The following is a 22,475-nucleotide window of genomic DNA, read 5'->3' as shown; positions in this document are numbered from 1 at the left end:
CCCGGCTTGGGTCACTGTCTGTGCGGAGTCTGCACATCCTCCCTGTGTCTGCGTGGGTTTCCTCCGGGTGCTCCGGTTTCCTCCCACAGTCCAAAGATGTGCAGGTTAGGTGGATTGGACATGATAAATTGCCCTTAGTGTCCAAAATTGTCCTTAGTGTTGGGTGGGCTTACTGGGTTATGGGGTTAGGGTGGAGGTGTTGAACTTGGGTAGGGTGCTCTTTCCAAGAGCTGGTGCAGACTCGATGGGTCAAATGGCCTCCTTCTGCACTGTAAATTCTATGATAATCTATGATTACCATCCAGAATCGCAGGGAGCGTTAGAAAGGTGGCATCAGACATTAAAGACAATGTTGAGAGCTTATTGTCAAGATTATCCAGAGGATTGGGATAAAGGAATTCCATTCGTACTGTTTGCAATTAGGGATGCACCTACTGAGTCAATCAAATTCAGTCCTTTTGAACTAATTTTTGGTCATGAGGTAAGGGGACCACTTAAATTGTTTAAAGACAAATTGGTGAGTGAGAAATCGGAAATTACACGATTGGATTACGTGTCAAATTTTAGGGAACAATTAAAGGAGAGCAAGTGAATTGGCTAGACAACATTTGAAAGTTGCACAAAATGTGATGAAACGGGTCGCGGACAAGAAATCCAAAGTTCGTAGTTTTGCCAGTGGAGATAAAGTTTTAGTGTTATTACCAGTGGTAGGTGAGCCTTCAAAAGCTAGGTTTTGTGGACCTTATCAGATTGAAAGGAAATTAAGTGAGGTGAATTATGTGGTAAAAACAAGAGATAGAAGAAAGACTCGCTGAGTGTCATGTGAATATGCTTAAAAGGTACTTTGAAAGGGAAGGAGAGAACAAGGAGGGGGTTCTAATGATTGTAACTCAGAGTGACGAATCAAATCCAGATGACTGTGAATATGGCATACATCAAATTAAATTGGAAAACGAGGATATTCTTATAAATTGGAATAAATTGTTGAGTTACCTTCCAGAGGAAAAACTGACTGGCCTGAAAGAGTTATTGATATCACATGGGCAAATTTGTGGAGATAAATTGGGAAGTACTAAAATGGCTATACATGATGTCGATGTGGGAAATGTTGTTCCTATCAAGCAACACCCATATAGACTTAACCCTTTAAAATTGGCACAGGTTAACAAAGCGATTGAGAGTATGCTGAAAAATGGCATAATTGAAGTGGGTTGCAGCCAATGGAGCTCACCCATGGTGATGGTACCTAAACCAGATGGTACCCAATGGTTGTGTGTGGACTATAGAAAGGTTAATGCAGTTACAAGAACGGACTCTTATCCTATCCCACGTTTGGAGGATTGCATTGAGAAAGTGGGACAATCAGCTTTTATTTCCAAATTGGATTTACTTACAGGTTACTGGCAGATACCTTTATCTGAAAGGATGAAGGAGATTTCAGCTTTTGTGACTCCAGATGGTATATACCAATTCAAAGTTATGCCATTTGGCATGAAAAAAGCCCCAGCAACATTTCAACGGTTAACCAACAAAGTTGTTTCAGGATTACCCAATTGTGCGGTATACATCGACGATATGGCAATTTTCAGCCAGACATGGAGAGAACATTTAAAACATCTGATGGAGTTATTCGATTGACTTCAGGAGGCGGGTTTGGTGATAAACTTAACCAAATGTGAATTTGGAAAAGTCCAAGTCACTTTCCTTGAGGAGTTTCCGATAGACTAAGGGAAATAATGCGATTTCTTGGCATGAGTTGATTTGATCGAACATTTGTGAAAAATATTTGTAGCGTGGTTGTTCCACTGATAGACTTGCTGAAGAAACACCAAAAATTTCTGTGGACAGCGGACTTTCAACAGGCATTTGACTGCCTGAAAGCTGTGCTAACCAATGCTCCTGTGTTGGAGAATTACAAGGGACTCTGTGATCGGATTGAACTAAAGTATCTCATTTTAAAGAGACATGCCAAGGCGTAGAGAAATGGATGGATCATGCAGAGATCTTCTTGTTCAAAGAGACTGTCAATCGAGAAGGATTTTAGTTGGAGGAAGAAGAACGGAAAAAAATGGACTATATCATTATAACTGTTTGCGTGTGGTGTTTTTTGAAACAAAAAAGTATATTTACTGTGTGCATTTCTTAAAGGATAGTGAGAAGGTGAAAAATGAAACCATCTAGAAGTTGATGGTTTATTTTTTTTCGTGGGAGGAGGTGTCATGAGAAGGTCACTTTAAGAAATGTTTGGCTGCTCATGTTACTGCAGTGATGTCAGAGTGTGGGTGGAGCTGAGCTCTGGCTCTGTTGTTTAGTTTCACTTTGAGAAAAGCTTGGATGTGTCTGTGTCTTTTTGGTTTCATTTTCAGTGTTGGAGCTGAAGCCAGACAAAGCAGGTGTACTGCTGTTCTCTCTGCCATGGGGCTGGTTTAGCACACTGGGCTAAATTGCTGGCTTTTAACGCAGACCAAGGCAGGCCAGCAGCACGGTTCAATTCCCGTACCAGCCTCCCCGAACAGGCGCCGGAATGTGGCGACTAGGGACTTTTCACAGTAACTTCATTGAAGCCTACTCATGACAATAAGCGATTTTCATTTCATTTTTTTCATTCTTGATCATTTGGTGAATTCAGAATTATAAATGTTCTCAGTAGCGGCTTTAACCTGATGTGCTTCTGTTAAAGGTTATGTTTGTTGTCAGTCTTCTGGATGTTAAAAGGACAGGGTAAACATTACTTAGTGGGGTTGTATTTGAATTGATGGTTGCTAAGGTGTTCACTGTATGTTTTAAAAAGGTTAGCTTGAGTTCATAAACATTGTTTTGCTTTTAAGAAATACTTTTCCATTTCTGCTGTACCACATCTGTAGGGTGGGCCATGTGCTCCCCATACCACAATCTATTAAAAGTTGTGGGTCAGGTGAACTCCATGATACACTTTGGGGTTCTCTAAACCCTGACCTATAACACTGGGCCGAGGGTGGGTGCATTACCTGAAGCAGCCACCATCTCCCCAGTGGCGCTGCTGACCAGTGAAGGTCTGCTGGCCTTTGATTAGCCAGCAGCTCTTGGTGGGTGGGAGCTCTGTACCCAGGGTCCTTGCTGCTGGGAAAGGACCACCACTGTCCAGTTGGCACCTAATGGAGCAAGCCTTCATGAAAAGAAGTGATGTGGGGGCTCTCACTGGCACTCCATCCAGCAGGCGAGAGCCCCAATGTCTACATTATATTTCACCCCCTTAATCAATAAATATCCCCTGGCACCTAGCTTTGCCACCTAATTTATTGCTGTCAGCTAACTTCAATTAGCAGCTTTGCTCCCTTCATCCACGTCACTTATGAATATAATAAAAAGCTGCCTCTCTATTTTATTCAATGTATGCCATGTGTGGCAGGTTTTGTCTCTGACCACAGTGACGTGAACAATACATTATTCTGGTTTTGGGGAAAATGATTGAAAACATAAACTTAAGTGATCAGGAGCTGAAGTTAAACTCGAGATCTTTTCATGCTTGTCAGATTGATCTTCAGAAGCCTCCCGTGTCATTTTTCAGGTAAGAGGTAGTTTGTTAGCTTTTATTTTGTTGAATCATTTCAGAATGAGCTTTTTGTAGCCTAGGGTCTCTGGGTTTGGATCAGGACTGGCATAAGGCTGGGAATGAATGATCCAGAGTCAACACTCCACTATCAGAGGAAGTGTGAGTACCAAGTAGGTGCCTGGGTGCCGCATGTGTGTGCGCATGTGCATGCATGTGTGTGTGTGTGTGTGTGTGTGTGGTTGCTGGAGAAGAGGGAGTTGACAGGTAACTTGCCAACCACCTTTATAGATCAGGCACTTGTGATAGAAATTGGCCAAGTTTCGTTCCCATAAACTAACCTTTGCTCTGCTGTAGGTTTTTTAAAATTGGCTTAGGGGAGGACCAAGTGAATTTCTTCAGCTGCTGTTGCAGAAACTTGCTGTTGTTTCTTCTCCTCTGCCTTCAATAAGCCAAATCACAAACGAGGCACAGGAATGACAACAGGGTTAGGGAGATGGAGGAAGGGGTGCATAGGATGCGTGCATAGTAATGACCGCAACCTCCACCACCGAGACCAATCGCATTCGGAAACTAGTTCTGAAGGAGCAAAAACATTTTTTTCTTCCAAATGATTAAGGGCTGGATTCTCCGCTTGGGTGACGATGTTCTCCCGCCGGAGCGGAATTGCACCAGTTTTACGATCCCCTTGCGGTTGTGAAGCGGGATCCATCAGTGTTCCATGCCATGCAAATTTATGTATGGTGCAGAATACAAAGGATTCCCAGATAATCACGCTATCGGGCTATCATCTTGAGAGGGCAGCCTGATGTTGAGAACCAGTGACCAACCACATCAAACAACCCCCCTCCCCCCCCTTCACCCAGCACACTGGCCCCAACCTCCCCTCCACTGCACAGCAGTCCCCCACACCTGGTTTGCCTAGGTAACCCCCCCACCCCCCGTACCCCACAAGTACAATGGTGACCTGACTCCCCTCCCCCCAGAAAAGGGACCCCTATCTTGAAGCTGGACAACATTCCTACAGGGGCAGTGGGAAGCATTATTGCTGTAGTACCTACCTTGCAGCTCCATTCCTGAAAGTAGAGCAGCTGTGACCTGCCTCTGCTTCCCACAGATCCATTATCTACAAGCCATTCATAGCTTTTGAGTAGTGGTCTGTGATTGACAGCTTTTACCAACTTTGACCCATTCATATCCCTTCACAGTCCAGTGGCATAAGTAGTGAAACCCCAATATTTGTAAACATTAACATCACCAAAGAGATGTAAGTACATTCCAAGCACTAAGTGCATTCCAATTACTCAAGCACGTGATTTCAGGCAGCACGGTGGCCTAGTGGTTAGCACAACTGCCTCACGGCGCTGAGGTCCCAGGTTCGATCCCGGCTCTGGGTCACTGTCCGTGTGGAGTTTGCACATTCTCCCCGTGTCTGCATGGGTTTCGCCCCCACAACCCAAAAAATGTGCAGTGTAGGTGGATTGGCCATTCTAAATTGCCCCTTAATTGGAAAAAATAATTGGGTAATCTAAATTTATAAAAAAAAAAGCACGTGATTTCACTGTGAGGGCTTCCCCCATTACAGGGGGTCCCTGAGAGGGCTCCCTCTATTATAGGGGTCCCTATGAGGGGTCCCCCTGTTACGGGGGGACCCCTATTGCTGGGCTCCTGGGGGAGTCCCCTATTACAGGGGTCCCTGGGGAGGGGCATAGGCTGGGTCTGGTGGAGGAGGCTTGGGCAGGCAGTGCATTGTTGGGATAATGGTCGCCCTTGAATGGGATTGAATGGTCTGTTCCATCCACCCACCGTGCGGTCCACCACGTGAGGGTCATGGTGATGAATACCACAAGAGAGCCGCGCTTACCTGATTCCTGGTCTAGGGGACTGGAGAATCACGGGGTGGGGGGCAGAGCAAAGGTCACCGGGCCTGCTAAATAGATACAAATGGGTCAATAAGGTGTCCCGGGATGGAGAATCTCGCCCAAACCATATTATTGACAGTATTGACCTACCACTTTGAGCCTGAAAACATTTCATGAAGCGATAGCAACAAGTTTTAAATTGGGTCAGTCCATCATTTTCATTACTCGTGCCAAGTGCAAATGTGCAAAGTCATCTGACATTTATTTGCATGTAATTTTCATTGAAAGAAAGGATAACAGGGAACTGTAGTTAACTTCAGTTACATGGAAAGATTAGAGAAGTTGGGACTGTTCTAAAAGGTTGAGAGGAGATTTGATAGAAGTATTCAAAATCCTCAGAGCTCAGGAAAGAGTAGAGAAGCTTCCCATTGGTGGAAGGCACAGATTTAAAGTAATTGGCAAAGGAAGCAATGGCCACATGAGGTAAAACATTTTCACACATCGAATGGTTAGGATTTGGAGTGCGCTGCCCAAGAGTGTGGCGGAGACAGTGTCAATTGATGATTTCCAAAGGAAATTGGATTATTATCGGCAAAGGGTAAAATTTGCCGGGCTATGGGGGAAAAGGCAGGGAAGTGGCACTAGGTGAATTGCACAGACTCGATGGGCTGAATGGCCTCCTTTTGTGCTGTAACCACTCTATAACTCTATGGCTAATGGGTTTTGGAGTGGGATTAACTTCAAATTGCTTGGGTTAGAGCCTGGCACAGGCGGGGAGTCAAATGGCCTCTTCTGTGCTATAAGCTTTTATTATTCTACGGTTTCATCCTGCATTGCAAACCAGCACAGACTTCAGAAAAGCCATGGAGAGTGATCATGTGCCGGACTATTCAGGTGCAAATCACTGGAAACACTGGATTTCACCCATTTTCTAAGCGCAGTTTGGGTCAAGGTAGAGGAAACTTTGCTCTCGTGGTTCTTGAACGTTTTTGAAACTTGCATGTCAAAGACACTTGATGAAAAGCTGTTGATATTCTTTTTGTTGCATCTCTACTCTCTCATTGCTCTGTACATGCTCTTGTTGCAATAGATTTAACAGGTGGCTTTGAAATTAACCTGCGCCTCCTGCAAATAACCGTCTACAAGTTAAACTCTGAGTGAATGGGATTGTCAGTTCTCGACTGAAAAGGTTGCCTTTCAATCACGTTAAATCCCTTTATGTAAGCATTGACCACATTTACAAAAGCACAGAAAAGTACTTAGCCAAGGAGGCTTGAACGCTGCTTGGGAGGCAATTAAGCTCCTCCATCTGATTTCCTCAACCCTCTGTCTTTTCTCCCAGGTAATCAGGTTTGGCCGCTCTGACACATTGCCACCTCTGTTCTAGGCTTAAATACATATTTTCCTCCTCACCGCACCGAGCCTATACAGATGTGTCATTAGTAAATGGAGTTCTTAATTAACTGAATTAAGGGACTACGTGAGACCCAACTGCTCCCAAACCTGTAGCACAGCATTGTTCTGCGTTCTACCATTAATTCTGTTTTTTCTTCAGGACTAACCTGCATACATTTCCCAATTCTCTTTTTTTAAATTTAGAGTACCCAATCATTTTTTTTTCCAATTAAGGGACAATTTAGCGTGGCCAATCCACCTAGCCTGCACATCTTTGGGTTGTGGGGGTGAAACCCACGCAGACATGGGGAGAATGTGCAAACTCCACATGGACAGTGACCCAGGACCAGGATTCGAACCCGGGTCCTCAGCGCCACAGTCCCAGTGCTAACCACTGTGCCACATGCCGCCCCCACATTTCCCGATTCTAACTGCCCAAGTATCACAATTTGTAATAATTTAACAAACTTCATGACGTAGTCCGTAGAATTACAGAGTAAAGTCTGGCTGTGCAATTACTAAATAGAATAACCTGTTCTGAAAGGCTTACAGGATTCTTGTTAACGGTGTGTCGCGCAGTCTCTAAGAGGATGTGACATGAGCTGTAAAACCAACAGTATTGTAAAACAGCATTCCTAAAATCTGTGACATGACCGACTGTCCATTCTCTCTCAAACTTTGCTCAAGATCCCTCATTTTCCGTCCTAAAGGCAATCATCAGGCTTACAAAACCAAAACTCTGAACACTTAATGCCAACATTTCAATTATTTACCATCCCTTTCACGAATTTTAACCGCTTTGCATTACGTAAATTGGCCTTTACTGCTCCGATCTGAACAAACGCACAATTGTTTATTAAAAAGACCTAGAATCCTGAATCATTTTTTCCTTAATTCAGGCCTCAAATATGATTTTATTAAATATAGTGCCAAAAATTCAAGAGTCTGTACTTACCTGCTAAGACAAGAATCGTCTTAAGCAAACATGCATATAGGTGCAAGAATTATGAAGAAGAACATTGAGTATTAACATTCTTGGGTCACTTTATAAGGGTTGGATAATATCAGATATGCATTGTGCTGGAAATGTGAGGATTATCAGATTTCTTGCTGAGGAAATTCTTCAAAAATTACAGACAGGAAATGAGTTTGGATTACCTGCATCTTTTTGTATATACATGCCTGATGTTATTTGAACACTAAAATATGTCCAAGTGAACATAGCTCTGATATAAATGGTCCCATCTAGTCCATTTCATTGGATCAAATGCACTTAATTCATACAAAATGCAAAAAAGCATAAATAACCGAATTGAAAAACACAGCTGCAGAATTAAGACAGTGATTCATTGCGAGTGAATGCAGGTCAATGGGTAAATGTGCCACCTGGTGTTCTAGGTGAGAATAGTTCTAGAGCTGTTTGCAGGCCTGCTCTGAGCTCAACTGGTGCAGTTGTTGGGGGGGAGGGGGGGGGGGTCTGCATTCTGTTCAACAGGAGGCAGACGTCAGCCAGGGTTAATTGTCAACCCTGACTGTATCCAGTGCAAATGTGCAGATAATAGTCAGAGGGGTTGTAAATGGCCTTGGACTATTACACACTGACCACCGGCTAAACACCCTGCCAGATAATCAGACCCATATTGAATACTGGACGGCCTGTATAACAGCAACCAATATAAGATCATCTGTTTTCTCCTATGGCCCAGAACCAATTTTACGCTCTATTTGTTGGCTCACCCTGTTCCCATTTCACTTTGGTTGAATACCTTTTCAACATTTTCTCTCAGGCATACATGGGAGATACAGTCACTTAAGAGTGAGGTATTGGAACATTGCCAGTGCCTGTGGAGCCATATCGCAGAGTGAGACACTGCCTTCGGGAGAACTGAGAAGGAAAGCGGATTTTAAAAAACATGAGTACAGGATAAGCCGAATAAAATTCGTGTTATTTTGAAATGTCTCATCATCACTGACAGGTATGTCTGAACCTATTTGGCAGGGCGATTACGGATATGCAGGTAATTTCGAAACCTGACTTAGCATTCCACAATGGCCTTGGTTTGTTCAAGTAAAGTTCCTCCTTACCTCTAAGTCATTGAAGAATAGGTGCATGTCGGCCAAATTAAAAATCATTTCCTCCATTCGCAATCCAAGCGACACTGCAGTGGGTGTATCCTGTCAAAAGAAGAGGTGGCAGATTTAAGCCAAAAGCAAAATACTGCAGTTGCTGGAAATCTGAAATAAAGGTCACAACTTGAAACAATAACTCTGCTTCTTTCTTCACAGGCGCTGCCAGACATGCTGAATATTTTTGCTTTTATTACAAGTAGATTTAAGTTCCAGTTCCGTGAATCCTAGTAACAACCTTTAGACATATCTTTAAACGCGAAGAGGTAATTATTTATTTCTTTATTTCCATTCCTTTAGTGGCATTTTATAAAATACTTTTTAGCCGTCAAAAACATCATAGACTGATCAATTAATTTTATCGATGGATTTATACACAATATGATTCACAGGTACAGAGAGCATGTACAGTGTGAATCACAGCAATGCACCCTTTGAGTAACATCTCGAATGTAACACAATAACTAATGTTCACCCAAGTCATACAGAACTAACAGGATGAAGCATAAAGAAAGAACTTTCATTGATATGTTGGGCGCAATTCTCCGCACTCACGACGGTGCGGAGAATAGCGGGGTTCGTAAATTTTTACGGCCACGCTAGTCTGACGCCCTCCCGCTATTCTCCCCCCCCCCCCCCCACGCCCGACTCCCGACACGAATCGCTGCCGCTGTTTTTTTACGGCCAGCAGCGATTCTCAGCTGGCCGATGGGCCGAAGTCCAAGCCCTTTACGGCTGTTTTTACGAACGGCAAACACACCTGGTCTGGCCGTTCGTAAAAATGGCCGTAAAGTCCCGATTTTGAAAACCATGGCACCGATTGGCACGGCAGTACCACGGCTGTGCCAAGGGTGCCATGGGTCCGCGATCGGTGCCCACCGATCGCGGGCAGCGGGTCCGATTCCCGCGCACTCTTTGTCCTTCCGCCGCCCCGCTGTATCACTTTGCAGGGTAGCTGAGAGGAATCCCGGCCCGCGCATGCGCGGGTTTTGTGCAAATGCGCGATGACGTCATCCGCGCATGCGCGGGTTGGAGTCTTCCAATCTGCGCATGCGCGGCTGACGTCATGTGACGCGTCAGCCGGCGCAAACTCTGGCAAGCGGGCTTAACGAAATTCGTTAAGCCCGCGATGCCGGAGTTCACGGCCGCGGCATACTAGGCGCGACCGGGGACCAGAATCGGTTCCCGGTCGGGGAGGGGGAGGCTGGCGTCAAACTGCCCGGATTTGACGCCAGCCTTACGATTTCTCCCTGTCTGGGAGAATCGCGCCCGGTGTCTTTACAAGTTCAGGCAGCTGCTTTGCGCACACCAATATTCCACAAACAGCAATGAGGTAGGATACAAACAATGGGCGAGATTGAACTAAATGGGAACAAAGTCCCATAGTGAGTGTGTTTCTTCGGGTGATTCCCGGCGCTCACAGCACCGAGAAACTCTACACTATCGGATGACACTCAGGTCAGATAGGGGGACTCAGCTGGGATCAGGATCACACAACTGTGGCCGCACATAGCCCCGTTTTGTGCACTGAGGAGCTCCACTCGCCAGAACGCCTCAGTGCAGAGAGAGATCAGGATGCCATTTTTAAATGGCATCCCGATCTCTGGTGCCTCTAATGTGTTCCACAACCCCCCCCCCCCCCCATCAAAGCCCCAATTCACTATGAGGGGTTCCCCAGGCCCTGCCCATCCCTGGCCCGATCGCCACCGTGTGAAAAATGCCAAGTTGGCAGTGTCAACCTTGTACACTGGCAGTGCTCTGCCAGCTGGCAGTGCCCCTGGGCACCTTGACAGTGCCAGCCTGGCAGGGACAGGGTGACACCAGCAGTGTCAGGGTGCCACCCTGCCAAAAATGTATGCACCCAGGGGCCTCCGATCCCCTGGCAGACCCCCACACGTGCCATTCCGTCTGGACCACATTTGTGGAGGTCTCCAAGATAACGGGGATAGATCCCAGTGCCTCGGGAAACTGCATATTAGAGTGATCCTGCCCACAATGCGAGGCGTTGCAGCCAGATAGATCCTGGGAGCGGGGTCCCCCGGTTTCTATTGCCACGTTGCGCCAGGGCGCACTGCTTTACAGGCACTGTGTGGTTGTTCAATCGTGCCCAATCTGTTACAATGACTATGGTTAAGGGTTAAAGGTTGAACATAGAACATAGAACAGTACAGCACAGAACAGGCCCTTCGGCCCTCGATGTTGTGCCGAGCAATAATCACCCTACTCAAACCCACGTATCCACCCTATACCCGTAACCCAACAACCCCCCCTTAACCTTACTTTTTAGGACACTACGGGCAATTTAGCATGGCCAATCCACCTAACCCGCACATCTTTGGACTGTGGGAGGAAACCGGAGCACCCGGAGGAAACCCACGCACACACGGGGAGGACGTGCAGACTCCGCACAGACAGTGACCCAGCCGGGAACCGAACCTGGGACCCTGGAGCTGTGAAGCATTTATGCTAACCATCATGCTACCGTGCTGCCCGTAATAATTAATCCGGTGTGTACAACTTTCACCACAGCACCCAAGTAAACCTGGCCAAATTGGCTAGTACTTTAAGAGAACTCCCCTGTCCTTCTAGCTTGGGATATTTTACATCCATTTGAAGGGGAAAATGGATTTCATGGCTCGTCTGATCGGGCAGTGTTCTCTCAATACTGCATCGAAATGTCGGTTTCTATTAAGTGTTCAAGTCTGTACAGCAGGACCTGACTCCACAACCTTCTGAGTCAGGTGAGAGAGTTAGCACAAATCTAGGCAGAAACTTTGCATTGAACACTTTGGGTAGCAGAGAGTAACACACTGTATTTAGATAACGTAATAGTCACAGGATTTATATATTATATACTAATTGCAATAACTATGGGTTACACAAACAAACATTCACATTTTTTCTTTCATTCTTAAAAGATACTTTTCATTCCATTTCCCACCCACTGCAATTTTGTGTCTTAATGTTTCATTTATGATGGTCTCATCACAATTAATTGTCAGATAGTTATAGGTAAAGCATAAGACGTGATAGAGAACTAGTTGTGCTTCTACTGTCACGGGAGTGGGCTGTAGGTAGGACACATGTATTGACAATCATAGGCAGAATTTTGCCATCCCCTGTTGGCGAAGCCTAGGGCAGCCTTGCCCCAATTGAGGTCCTTAGGTGATCTATTCTCAGCAACTTAAGGGCTGCTTCATGGCATGAGGAGTTCAGGGAAGAAAGTGCGTTGGGAGGGGGCAGGTGGGAAAGCCCAGCCAATCATCCTGCTCGGTCCTCAGGTGGGAAGAAGGGGCACTTTGCCTCAAAGACCCCTTTTCCACATTGACTGCCCCACCCACTCTCAAGGTCTGCTCCCTTGTCCCTTGCTGGTTCTCACCCCCCCCCCTCCCCCCCCCCAACCCTTGGCCCCGTCATCAAGAATCCCAGCCCCCTCTTCCCACCTCCCCGGCCTCAACTCCCCTCCCTGCAATGAGACATCCCGGACTTAGCTGCTCCTGGTCTCTGGGACTCTGAATGCGGGGAGTGACCACTTGCGCCAATGTCGTTGCTGGGACTACAGAACTGTCAGCCAATCGGATTGACTGGCAGCTTTCTGAGGCGGGGCCTCAGCCCTAAAAGGGGTGGAAGTCCCATTTCCAGAGAATTATTCTGTCAAATGATTCTGGGGCTGCTGTGACCTGTGATTGGGTGGTGGGGTAGGAAACCCTGCCATCTGAAAATCCTGCCCCATGTGTTTCAAATGTGAAGTGCCTCGCATTCCCATCTTGTGCCTTTGTGAATTTAAAAAAATACTTCACGCTTTTGTTATTTGCTCTTAGTCCCTGAGCCATATCAGTGTTTTTTTTAAATGCTTGAGTTCTGTGACATGACACCTTTATAGGAAATGGAATATTCAGGCTTTCCGTTGCACTTCATCACAATGACTCACATTTTAAATGAGGGGCTTTACTCGTGTTTTAGGCTTGTTGTGCGAAATTGGACATTGCGGAGCTGGGTCTGCATTGCTCCAGAACCTTCAACAGCTGGTGTTGAATTGTTAACATTAAAAAAAACCCTCAAACAAGAGTGTGTCTCCACCCCCCCCCCCCCCCCCCGCCCCCCACCCACCCCCCCACCCCCCCAATTCACATTAGCCCGGGCACCCCATCACCAATCATTGCAAATGACGCAAAATTCCCCTTTATAAAACTGGGCAAGTTGCCTGGGGAGGCACAGCTGGAGAAAATGTGGTTTTCATGTCAAAGTGGATTTACAACAGATATTTTCATTTTCATTCAGCGTTGGAGCAGGGGCAGCGTGGAGCTTGTCACCCGTGTGTTGACAGGCTACTGTAAGGAGTTCTTTAGGTCAGATTGCAATGATGAATACTGCGGTAGTACAGCAGCATTTTTGGGAGGGGAAGGGAAAGGGGTTTCTCCATTTCTCTCACAGATGATTTTTCAATATTTTCATCCTCTTATGTGAAATTTACCGTTGAGAAAATTTTCACCCAGAAATTTGAATTTTACTGTCAGTTTGACCTTGGTTATCAAAAGCTTGGCATGGAGATAAAGGGATGTGATCGCAGGACGGTTTATGCTGGATTTTGAATGTTCTGTGAGCTTGATGCCTCAGAGGTTGGTATCGGATTCTCCATAAGTATATGACCCTTTGTGAGGCCTGTATTATAACATTACAGAAAACCATTCTTGTAGATGCAAGGTGATTGCTTTGGGACAGGGAATATGGATCATGTTTACATTGAATTAATGTATCTAGAATTTGACTGAGGGTTACAAATGATTGGAACATTAATGAACATTGTAACTGAAGAGTTAAACTCAAACAAAAATGAGAAGTTACTCGCTTTCAGAATGATAAGTATTTCATTTAGGTTCCACGACCTAGATTTTAATCCAATAAACATGGTCTACAATTTGTTTCTTTGCTTCCGGTGGTAACTTTCAGACTGGGATGTGTCCTAACAGTGGTGAGTAAGGCAGTGTTATAATATTTAAATCTTTTTGTTGCTGTAGCGCTTCCTGCCCCAAATTCTATGTCCGCCAGGCCCAACTCTGACTGACCTGAAAAACACACATTAGTTAGTCCATTAAAATAAATCACAATTTCAAACACTTCTATTAAATCTTCCCTAACCTTCTCTGCTTTGAGGAGAATAATTACAACCACTCTAGGCTCTCCGACAGAACCGATTCCCTTATCCCCAGTATCATTCTCGGGCGGAACCGGATTCTCTGTCCGTTCACGGCAGCGGGATTCTCCGGTGAAGTGAATGGGAGATTTGGCCGAGTGACAAATTCTCCGTCCTCGCTAGCAGCAGTAGTGGGGCGGACTCACAACGGAGAATCCCGGCACCTGGTGTCTCCTCTGCAACATCTCCAAGGCCTTGCAAACCCTTCCTTAAAGTGTGGTGCCCGGATTTGGGCACAAAACCTCCAGCAGACGCCTAACCAATGTTTTAGAATGGTTTGGCACAACCTCTTTTCTACTGGGCATTATGTCTCTGCTCAGAGAGCCAAGGATCCTTTATGCGTTTGTAAATTTAGAAAATAGCATTCATAACCTTGTCCTACCATCCTGCACTCCCTTCAAAACTGCACAATTTGGATTATATTGCTTCTCCCCATTCCTCCGTCTAAAGTTCATCACTTGCAAATTGATTTGTCCATTTTCAACATACAATCTGGGCAGCACGGTAGCATGGTGGTTAGCATAAATGCTTCACAGCTCCAGGGTCCCAGGTTTTATTCCCGGCTGGGTCACTGTCTGTGTGGAGTCTGCACGTCCTCCCCGTGTGTGCGTGGGTTTCCTCCGGGTGCTCCGGTTTCCTCCCACAGTCCAAAGATGTGCAGGTTAGGTGGATTGGCCATGATAAATTGCCCTTAGTGTCCTAAAAAATAAGGTTAATGGGGGGGTTGTTGGGTTAAGGGTATGGGGTAGATACATGGGTTTAAGTAGGGTGATCATTGCTCGGCACAACATCGAGGGCTGAAGGGCCTGTTCTGTGCTGTACTGTTTTATGTTCTAATTATCGTTGTATGATCCAACAACCAGGTTGGTAAATGTTTCTGTTTATATTCAACAGTTCACTACTGTTGACCCTCAGTGGCCAACAATTCTTCTTGTTACATGATCAATAGGATAACAGATTGCAGTGAAATAGATCAGTATTATTTCCTTTTTGACAAGTATATATTATTTACTGTAGAAAAACTCAAATGGTTTTAATATCCCCTCTACCAATTAATGCGTCTGAAGGAAACAGGCACCGGATTTCTCCGGCCATTATGATTCACTTTTCTGCCGACAGCCCACCCTCGCCCACGTGTTTCCCGGTGGCACAGGGTGCCTTCAATGGGATATCGCATTGACAAGCGGTGGGAAGATAGAATCCCACTGCCGGCATATGGCGCACCGCCAAGAAACATGCGGCTGTTAGATTTCGCGAGGTGTGGCAAGCCGGGTAAATCCCGCGAGAGGCTTTATGTGAGGTTTACCAGCCGCTTCACACCGTGGTTCAGGTGCGGTGCGCCTGTTAGATTTTGCCCAGAGGAGTCCGTCCTCGAGCCAGAAAACTACTGCGGACCTTCTGATGGGCTGGATTTTCCCCATTTGCTTTTGTTCCACACTCTCTAGACCTCCCTGTGAGCTGCACAATGTCAGGACCATTCTCAATTTGTGAGGTCCTATGTGGAAAGCAACATCAAGATGCTTGTTTGGCTACCCATAGCCTTTTAATCCACTGAAATGAGGTCTGATTACAACTTTGCCTTGCGTTTGAGGTAGACGTGGAACAAGGACCACTGATTACCAATGTTCATAATAATAATCATTATTATTGTCACAAATAGACCTACATTTACACAGCAATGAAGTTACTGTGATAACCCCTAGTTGCCACATTCCGGTGCCTGTTCAGGTACACGGAGGGAGAATTCAGAATATCCAATTCACCTGACAGCACTTCTTTTGGGACTTGTGGAAGAAAACCGGAGCACCTGGAGGAAACCCACGCAGACACGGGGAGAACGTGCAGACTCTGCACAAGGCGGACAGTGACCCAAGCCGGGAATCGAACCTGGTACCCTGGAGCTGTGAAGTGACGGTGCTACCCACTGTGCTACCATGCTGTGGTCACAAAGTGAAGCCCTAGCCACCACCATCAATGCCACCCCCCACCCACGACCTTTCGTCACCATATACAAACTGTCCACATACATAATCTAGCATACACACTATCATAAATGAGGTAAAGTGACATACTTGTAAACCAATAAACTACAATTTCAGTTTATTTGTTCTTGTGTGTAATAATTTCAAATCACATGTACATTAAGGAAATTTTGAAAGTGTAAGTGTCCGCTTGGCTCAGTGGTAGTGTTTGACCACTGAGTTAATAGGGTTTCAGTTTCACTTCAGAACTTGAGCATAGAAATCTAAGCTGGTATTTTCATGCAGTGCTGAGGGAATTGCCACATTGTTAGAAAGGACTTTGCTTGGACGCCTGTTTAGGTGGATGTCAAATAAACCATGGCAGTGTTTTTGAAGATGAAGAGCAAGGAGTTCTCCAGATGTCTTGGTCATCGTTTACCACCTCAACCAACATCACCAAAACAGGATAATGGGCCTTTACTCTCAGTGCTGTTGATGGGACCTTTTTGTGTACAGTGACTACACTTCAAACATTAAAGTTGTTGAAAAAAGCTTTCTGGATGTAAGGTGTTATAGATAGTCAGGCTCCTTCTTTCATGCCTCAGTACAAGGAATGCAACATTAGATATCAGGAATGATTCTGAGGGAAGGATTTTCCCTGCAGTCTTTAGGACCCTGCCATCAGATTCAAATTGGGGGAGCAGCACGGTGGCGCTGTGGGTTAGCCCTGCTGCCTCACGGCGCCGAGGTCCCAGGTTCGATCTCGGCTCTGGGTCACTGTCCATGTGGAGTTTGCACATTCTCCCTGTGTCTGCATGGGTTTCGCCCCCACAACCCAAAGATGTGCAGGCTAGGTGGATTGGCCACGCTAAATTGCCCCTTAATTGGAAAAATGAATTGTGTACACAATATTCAGTAAAAAAAAAATTCAAATTGGGTTCAAAAGCCTGCACTTTGTGGGAAACATTGATTCAGCTGTGGTTTTCCTCGAATTGGCCAATTAGTGGTCAGAGGGCGGGTGTGATCTCCAATTAAGGATACTGAGTCTGATATCCAAGCTTGATGGCCAATATATACCAGCTCAGAACACGCAGAAGCTCACCTCTCAAGTTAAATGAGAGGGAGGGGGCCCAAGAATGGATGTGCTCTCAATCCAACAGCTTTATTGGAGGCCACCTCCAAGCCGCTTCCCTGTTCCCCGACCTGGAGGCTCCAATAGGTTTCATTGGCATTTAGCCAGCTGAATTGGTGATCTGCCGCTTTTGGATGCAGAGTCCTGTTGCTCCCCTATCCCTACTCCGGTGGGATGGATCCAGCTAACCGCGCATGTCGGCCGACAGTGCAAGAATGTAAAAAATTCAGCCCTAAATTTCAACAGTCAAAATATAAAGTAACAAACTGCGATAGTGTGAGCAATAGCATGGCAGCACAGTGATTAACACTGTTGCTTCACAGCGCCAGGGACCCAAATTCAATTCCCAGCTTGAGCCACTGTCTGTGCGCAATCTGCACGTTCTCCCCGTGTCTGCGTGGGTTTCCTCCGGGTGCTCCGGTTTCCTCCCACAAGTCCCAAAAGATGTTCTTGTCAGGTGAATTGGACATTCTGAATTCTCCCTCTGTGTACCCAAACAGGCGCTGGAATGTAGAGACTAGGGGATTTTCACAGTAACTTCATTGCAGTGTTAATGTAAGCCTACTTGTGACGCTAATGTGGTGAATGTAACTCCGTAATTCACACTGTATTGTATATACATGGGACCATGCATTTGTAAGTGCAGTTGCGTTGCCCGACCACTAGGGGGAGTAGCGCTGGGAATGCTTAGGAGTTTGTACAGGGCTCCACCCGTGGCTCCGCCCATGACTCGTCCCCCTGGACTGCTGTATAAATACCAATGCTCAGAGCCAGTCGTTCAGTTCATCGAGAGTTCAACGCGGAACAGGCTGGCTCTGTTGTAAGTAGATTAAAACCACTGTTCATATCTTAAAGCACGTGTCTAGTGAATTGATGGTTCCATCAACTAATAAAGATTATTATTACGTTGGATGCAGGGTAGGAGAAGCTCACAGCAAACAGTGCATTTTGCAGCAAACTAGAAGTCTATTTACTCAGAAATTATCTGCTATTCAAACAGTGAACTGCAGCAAACAGTTTACAAAATCTATTCAAAAAATAAGTCTGTCTCTGAATCCCTCCACTCTCTCTAAATTACCAGATGCCTTGTCCAGCTTCAGATTCTGGATGAACGGAAATTTCTTCAGTTAAATGAAAATGAAAATCGCTTATTGTCACGAGTAGGCTTCAAATTAAGTTACTGTGAAAAGCCCCTAGTCGCCACATTCCGGCCTGTTCGGGGAGGCCGGTACAGGAATTGAACCGTGCTGCTGGCCTGCCTTGGTCTGCTTTCAAAGCCAGTGATTTAGCCGTGTTGGGGGGGACTGAAGCCATTGTCTAATATTGCATCTTGCTATATAGTTTAAAGTGTCACGTGGTGAGCAGAACCACTTTGCAAAGGGGAGAGGCAGCAATACAGCAGACTTAAGGACAGGAGCCATTTTGACTGCGTTACACCAGCTTGCAGTTAGAAATGGAATCAGGCTTTTAAATGGTGTCTTCGCACGTGGCAGGTGGTGAGTGAGTGCTTAAATCCAGGAATTTGGGGAATTAAGGGAGGAGGTGCTGTTCTGTCCTTCACAAAAAGGAGTGGTCTAGAGAGGATACTGGGGACAGTGAGACGCAAGGGTTATAGCCCAGGTCATTAATTAGGTCTTCAGGTAAGTGTTAATCAAAATTAAAAAATTAAAATTGCTTATTGTCACAAATAGGCTTCAAATTAAGTTAGTAGTCGCCACATTTCGCCGCCTGTTCGGGAAGGCTGATACGGGAATTGAACCCGCGCTGCTGGCCTTGTTATGCTTTACAAGCCAACTGTTTAGCCCACAGTGCTAAACCAGCCCCTCTAGGTTAGGTGAGACTAAAGATTTTTTTTCTGTCAAAACTGGGGACTGGGACAAAAAGGTTTTATATTAAATGCATAATGTTATGAGTTAAAGTCCTCAATAAAACTATAGGTAATCATTTTGTGATATTCTAAACCTGAAATCTAATTAGTTAAATGGAAACAAAGTAAAGGTGGCAGGGCAGATGATGTGTTGCAGCTGTAGCATGTAGAAGCTATTGGACACCTGCGTAGTCTGCAGTAAGAGTTTGCAGCTAAGAAAACTTTGGCTCAGAGTTGATGAGCTGGAGTCTGAACTTCAGTCACTGCGCTGTGCCAAAGAGAGAGAAATTTACCTGGATACTTAGTTCCAAGAGGCAGCCACATCCTTTAGGCTAAGTTCTTTGCATTTGGTCTGTGGTCAGGACCAGCAGGTGTGACTGCAAGTGAAGCAGGTATGTGGATCCAGAATGTAGGAAGGGAAGGGCCTCAGCCCTTGCAATTGTCCTGCAGGTTTGACGTTCTTGCAACTTTTATGGTCGAGAGCAGGGACTGTAGGAAGGATGAGCAAACTAACCGCAGCACCTTGGTACAGGGGATCAGTCAAGTGGGCAGCAAAAATTAATGTAGTTATTGTTGGGGACAGTGTGGTTAGGGGGCTAGACACTGTTCTCTGCAGTCAGGAGTGCGAGTCCCAAAGGCTCTGTTGCTGTCTGATGCCGGCGTTAAGGACATCTCCTTGGGACAGCCGAGGAACTTGGAGGGGGAAGGGAAGAATCCAGTTGTCGTGGATCCTCGTGGGTACAAAAGACATAGCTGAAAAGCTTGGGACGACCTTGAGCTGAACTAAACTTGGACCAATGTACTGGCAAATCATGTAACTAGCGCTATGGAAAACGTTTTAAACTAAACACTGTGTATGCGTTGGTTTATGTGTGTTTATTTGTGTGTGTTGGCATGTGTGTGTGCTGATGTGTTTCTATGTGTGTGTTGAATGTGCGGGTGTGTGCATTGATGTATGTGTGTGTTGGTGTGTGTGTGTCTGTTGGTGTGCAAATTAGTGTGTGTGTGTGTTGGTGTATGTGTGTGTTGGGGTATGTGTGCATTGGTGTGTATGTGTGTGTTGGTGTGTGTGTGCTGGTGTGCATTTGCGTTGGTGTATGTAAGTTGGTGCATGTGTGTTGGTGTATGTGTGCGGTATATGTGTGTGGTATATGTGGGTTGGTGTATGTGTGCGGTATATGTGTGTTGGTGTATGTGTGTTGGTATATGTGTGTGGTATATGTGCGTTGGTGTATGTGTATTGGTGTATCTGTGTGGTATATGTGTGTTGGTGTATGTGTGTTGGTGTATGTGTGTGGTATATGTGTGTTGGTGTATGTGTGTGGTATATGTGTGTTGGTGTATGTGTGTTGGTGTATGTGTGTTGGTGTATGTGTGTTGGTGTATGTGTGTGGTATATGTGTGTTGGTGTATGTGTGGTGGTATATGTGTGTTGGTGTATGTGTGTGGTATATGTGTGGTGGTGTATGTGTGTTGGTGTATGTGTGTGGTATATGTGTGTTGGTGTATGTGTGTTGGTGTATGTGTGTTGGTGTATGTGTGTTGGTGTATGTGTGTGGTATATGTGTGTTGGTGTATGTGTGGTGGTATATGTGTGTTGGTGTATGTGTGTGGTATATGTGTGGTGGTGTATGTGTGTTGGTGTATGTGTGTTGGTGTGTGTGTGTTGCTCTGTGTGTGGGTGTGTTGATGTGTGTGTGTGTTAGTCTGCGTTGATTTGTGTTGGTGTGTGCGTTGGTATGTGTGTGTTAATGTGAGTTAGTGTGTGTGGAATGTGCGTTAGTGTGTGTATGTGTTGGAGTGGGTCGGTGTGCATGTGTTGGTGTGTGTGTGGGTGTGTTGGTGTTGATATGTGTGTATTGTGTGTGTGTTGCCGTGTGTGTGTTTGTATGTATGTATATGTGTTGGAGTGTGTTGATGCGTGTGTTGATTTGTGTGTGTGTGTTATATATGTGTGTTGGTGAGTGTGTGTATATGTTGATGTGTGTTGGTTTGTGTGTGTGTGTTGGTATGTGTGTGCTCTTTATCTGAATGCATGCAACATTTATTAACAAGAAGGATGAATTAATACCAAAATAGAAATGAGTATGACATGATCAGCATTGTGAAGTGACCATGGCTGGGACCTGAATATTCAAGGACATTTGATCTTTCAGAAGGACAGGAAGAATGAAAAGGAGGTTGAGTAGCTCTGTTAATAAAAGATGAAGTCAATACATTGGTAAGAAATAATTATGCTCCAGGAAATCAAATGTAGAATCAGTTGGGTTGAGAAAAGAAATAGCAAAAGAAAGAAGACACTAGTGGGAATGGTTTATCGGCCCCCTGATAGTATCCATACTGCAGGACAGAGTATAAATCAGGAAATCATACAAATTGTAAGAAAGCTGCTGAAATAACCATGGAGACTTTAATCTTCACATAGAGTGGATGAATCAAATTGGCGAATGCAGCCCGGAGGAATAGTGCATAGAATGCATTCAATACTGTTTTCTCAAACATATATTCGAGAACCAACCAGGGAAGAGGATATTTCAGACCTGGTCATGTGTAATGGCGTAGGATTAATTCATGGCATCTCAGTAAAAGATCCTCTTGGTAAAAGTGATCATAACATGATAGATTGATCTGAGGGCGAGAAATTTGGGTCTGAAGCTGGTGCCTTATGTATAAATAAAGGCAATTAGAAGATATGAAGTTTGACAAGTCTCCTGGACCTGATGGCCTGCAATCTAGGGTGTTTAGTGAAGTGGCTGGAGAGATTGTAGGTGTTTCAGTTGCAATTACTTCCATGCTTGGGACTCAAATCAGTGGCAGTTCTCTTTAGCTTTGCATATCTCATTGGCACTGTTGAGTTTCCAATGAAAGGTGAAATTGTATTCCAATCAATGGAATGCCTCTTGTGACAAGGCACAGCTGATTGGAGTAAAGCCTGCAATAAGACAAATACACATCGAGAGGACACCCTCATTCTCCCATTTCACAGTCCTACACAATAATTTCTGAAAGACAAGCTTCCGAGACAAATACAATTGATATTCAGTAGAGCTTAACCCCTTGGTACTCCGAATTGTTCCTCAGTATTGGGTTCCATGCACAGTTCATTTGTGCTTCCTCAAGTGAGAGGGTCTTCATTACTTATGAAGGAGGGATGCAAAAGATTCACAACCATTTGAGTGAAGTAATTTCCCCTCATCTCAGCCCCAAGTGATCAGCTTCTCATCCTGAGACTGTGCCCCTGTGTTTTAGATTCCCCGACCAGCGGAAGCAATCTCTGGGTGAATATTACCCAAAAACGGTGAAGTGTCAGCCCCGGCGAGAAAAGCAGAGTAAATCCCACCCACTGGACCGGCGGGATTTCTGGAATCTGACTTCTCTTAAAGAAAAGTGGGTGGGGTGCAACAGAGG

The 22,475-nt window shown here is 45.3% G+C and overlaps 1 protein-coding gene across 3 annotated transcripts in view; it reads right to left on the bottom strand.

The window, feature by feature from the left end:
* Positions 1-22,475, bottom strand: part of LOC119969645 (eyes absent homolog 2-like) — a 293,262-nt gene that overhangs the window by 37,000 nt on the left and 233,787 nt on the right. For all 3 annotated transcript variants that reach the window (XM_038803556.1, XM_038803558.1, XM_038803557.1), the window contains exon 11: positions 8,872-8,961. In XM_038803556.1, the coding sequence (XP_038659484.1) occupies positions 8,872-8,961 (90 nt within the window). The remainder of the gene's footprint in view (positions 1-8,871; positions 8,962-22,475) is intronic.

This window comes from Scyliorhinus canicula, chromosome 7 (genome assembly GCF_902713615.1).
Source record: "Scyliorhinus canicula chromosome 7, sScyCan1.1, whole genome shotgun sequence".
NCBI classification, from domain to species: Eukaryota; Metazoa; Chordata; class Chondrichthyes; order Carcharhiniformes; family Scyliorhinidae; genus Scyliorhinus; species Scyliorhinus canicula.
Note: the sequence above shows the minus strand (reverse complement) of the source record. Positions and strands in the feature narration are given on the sequence as shown.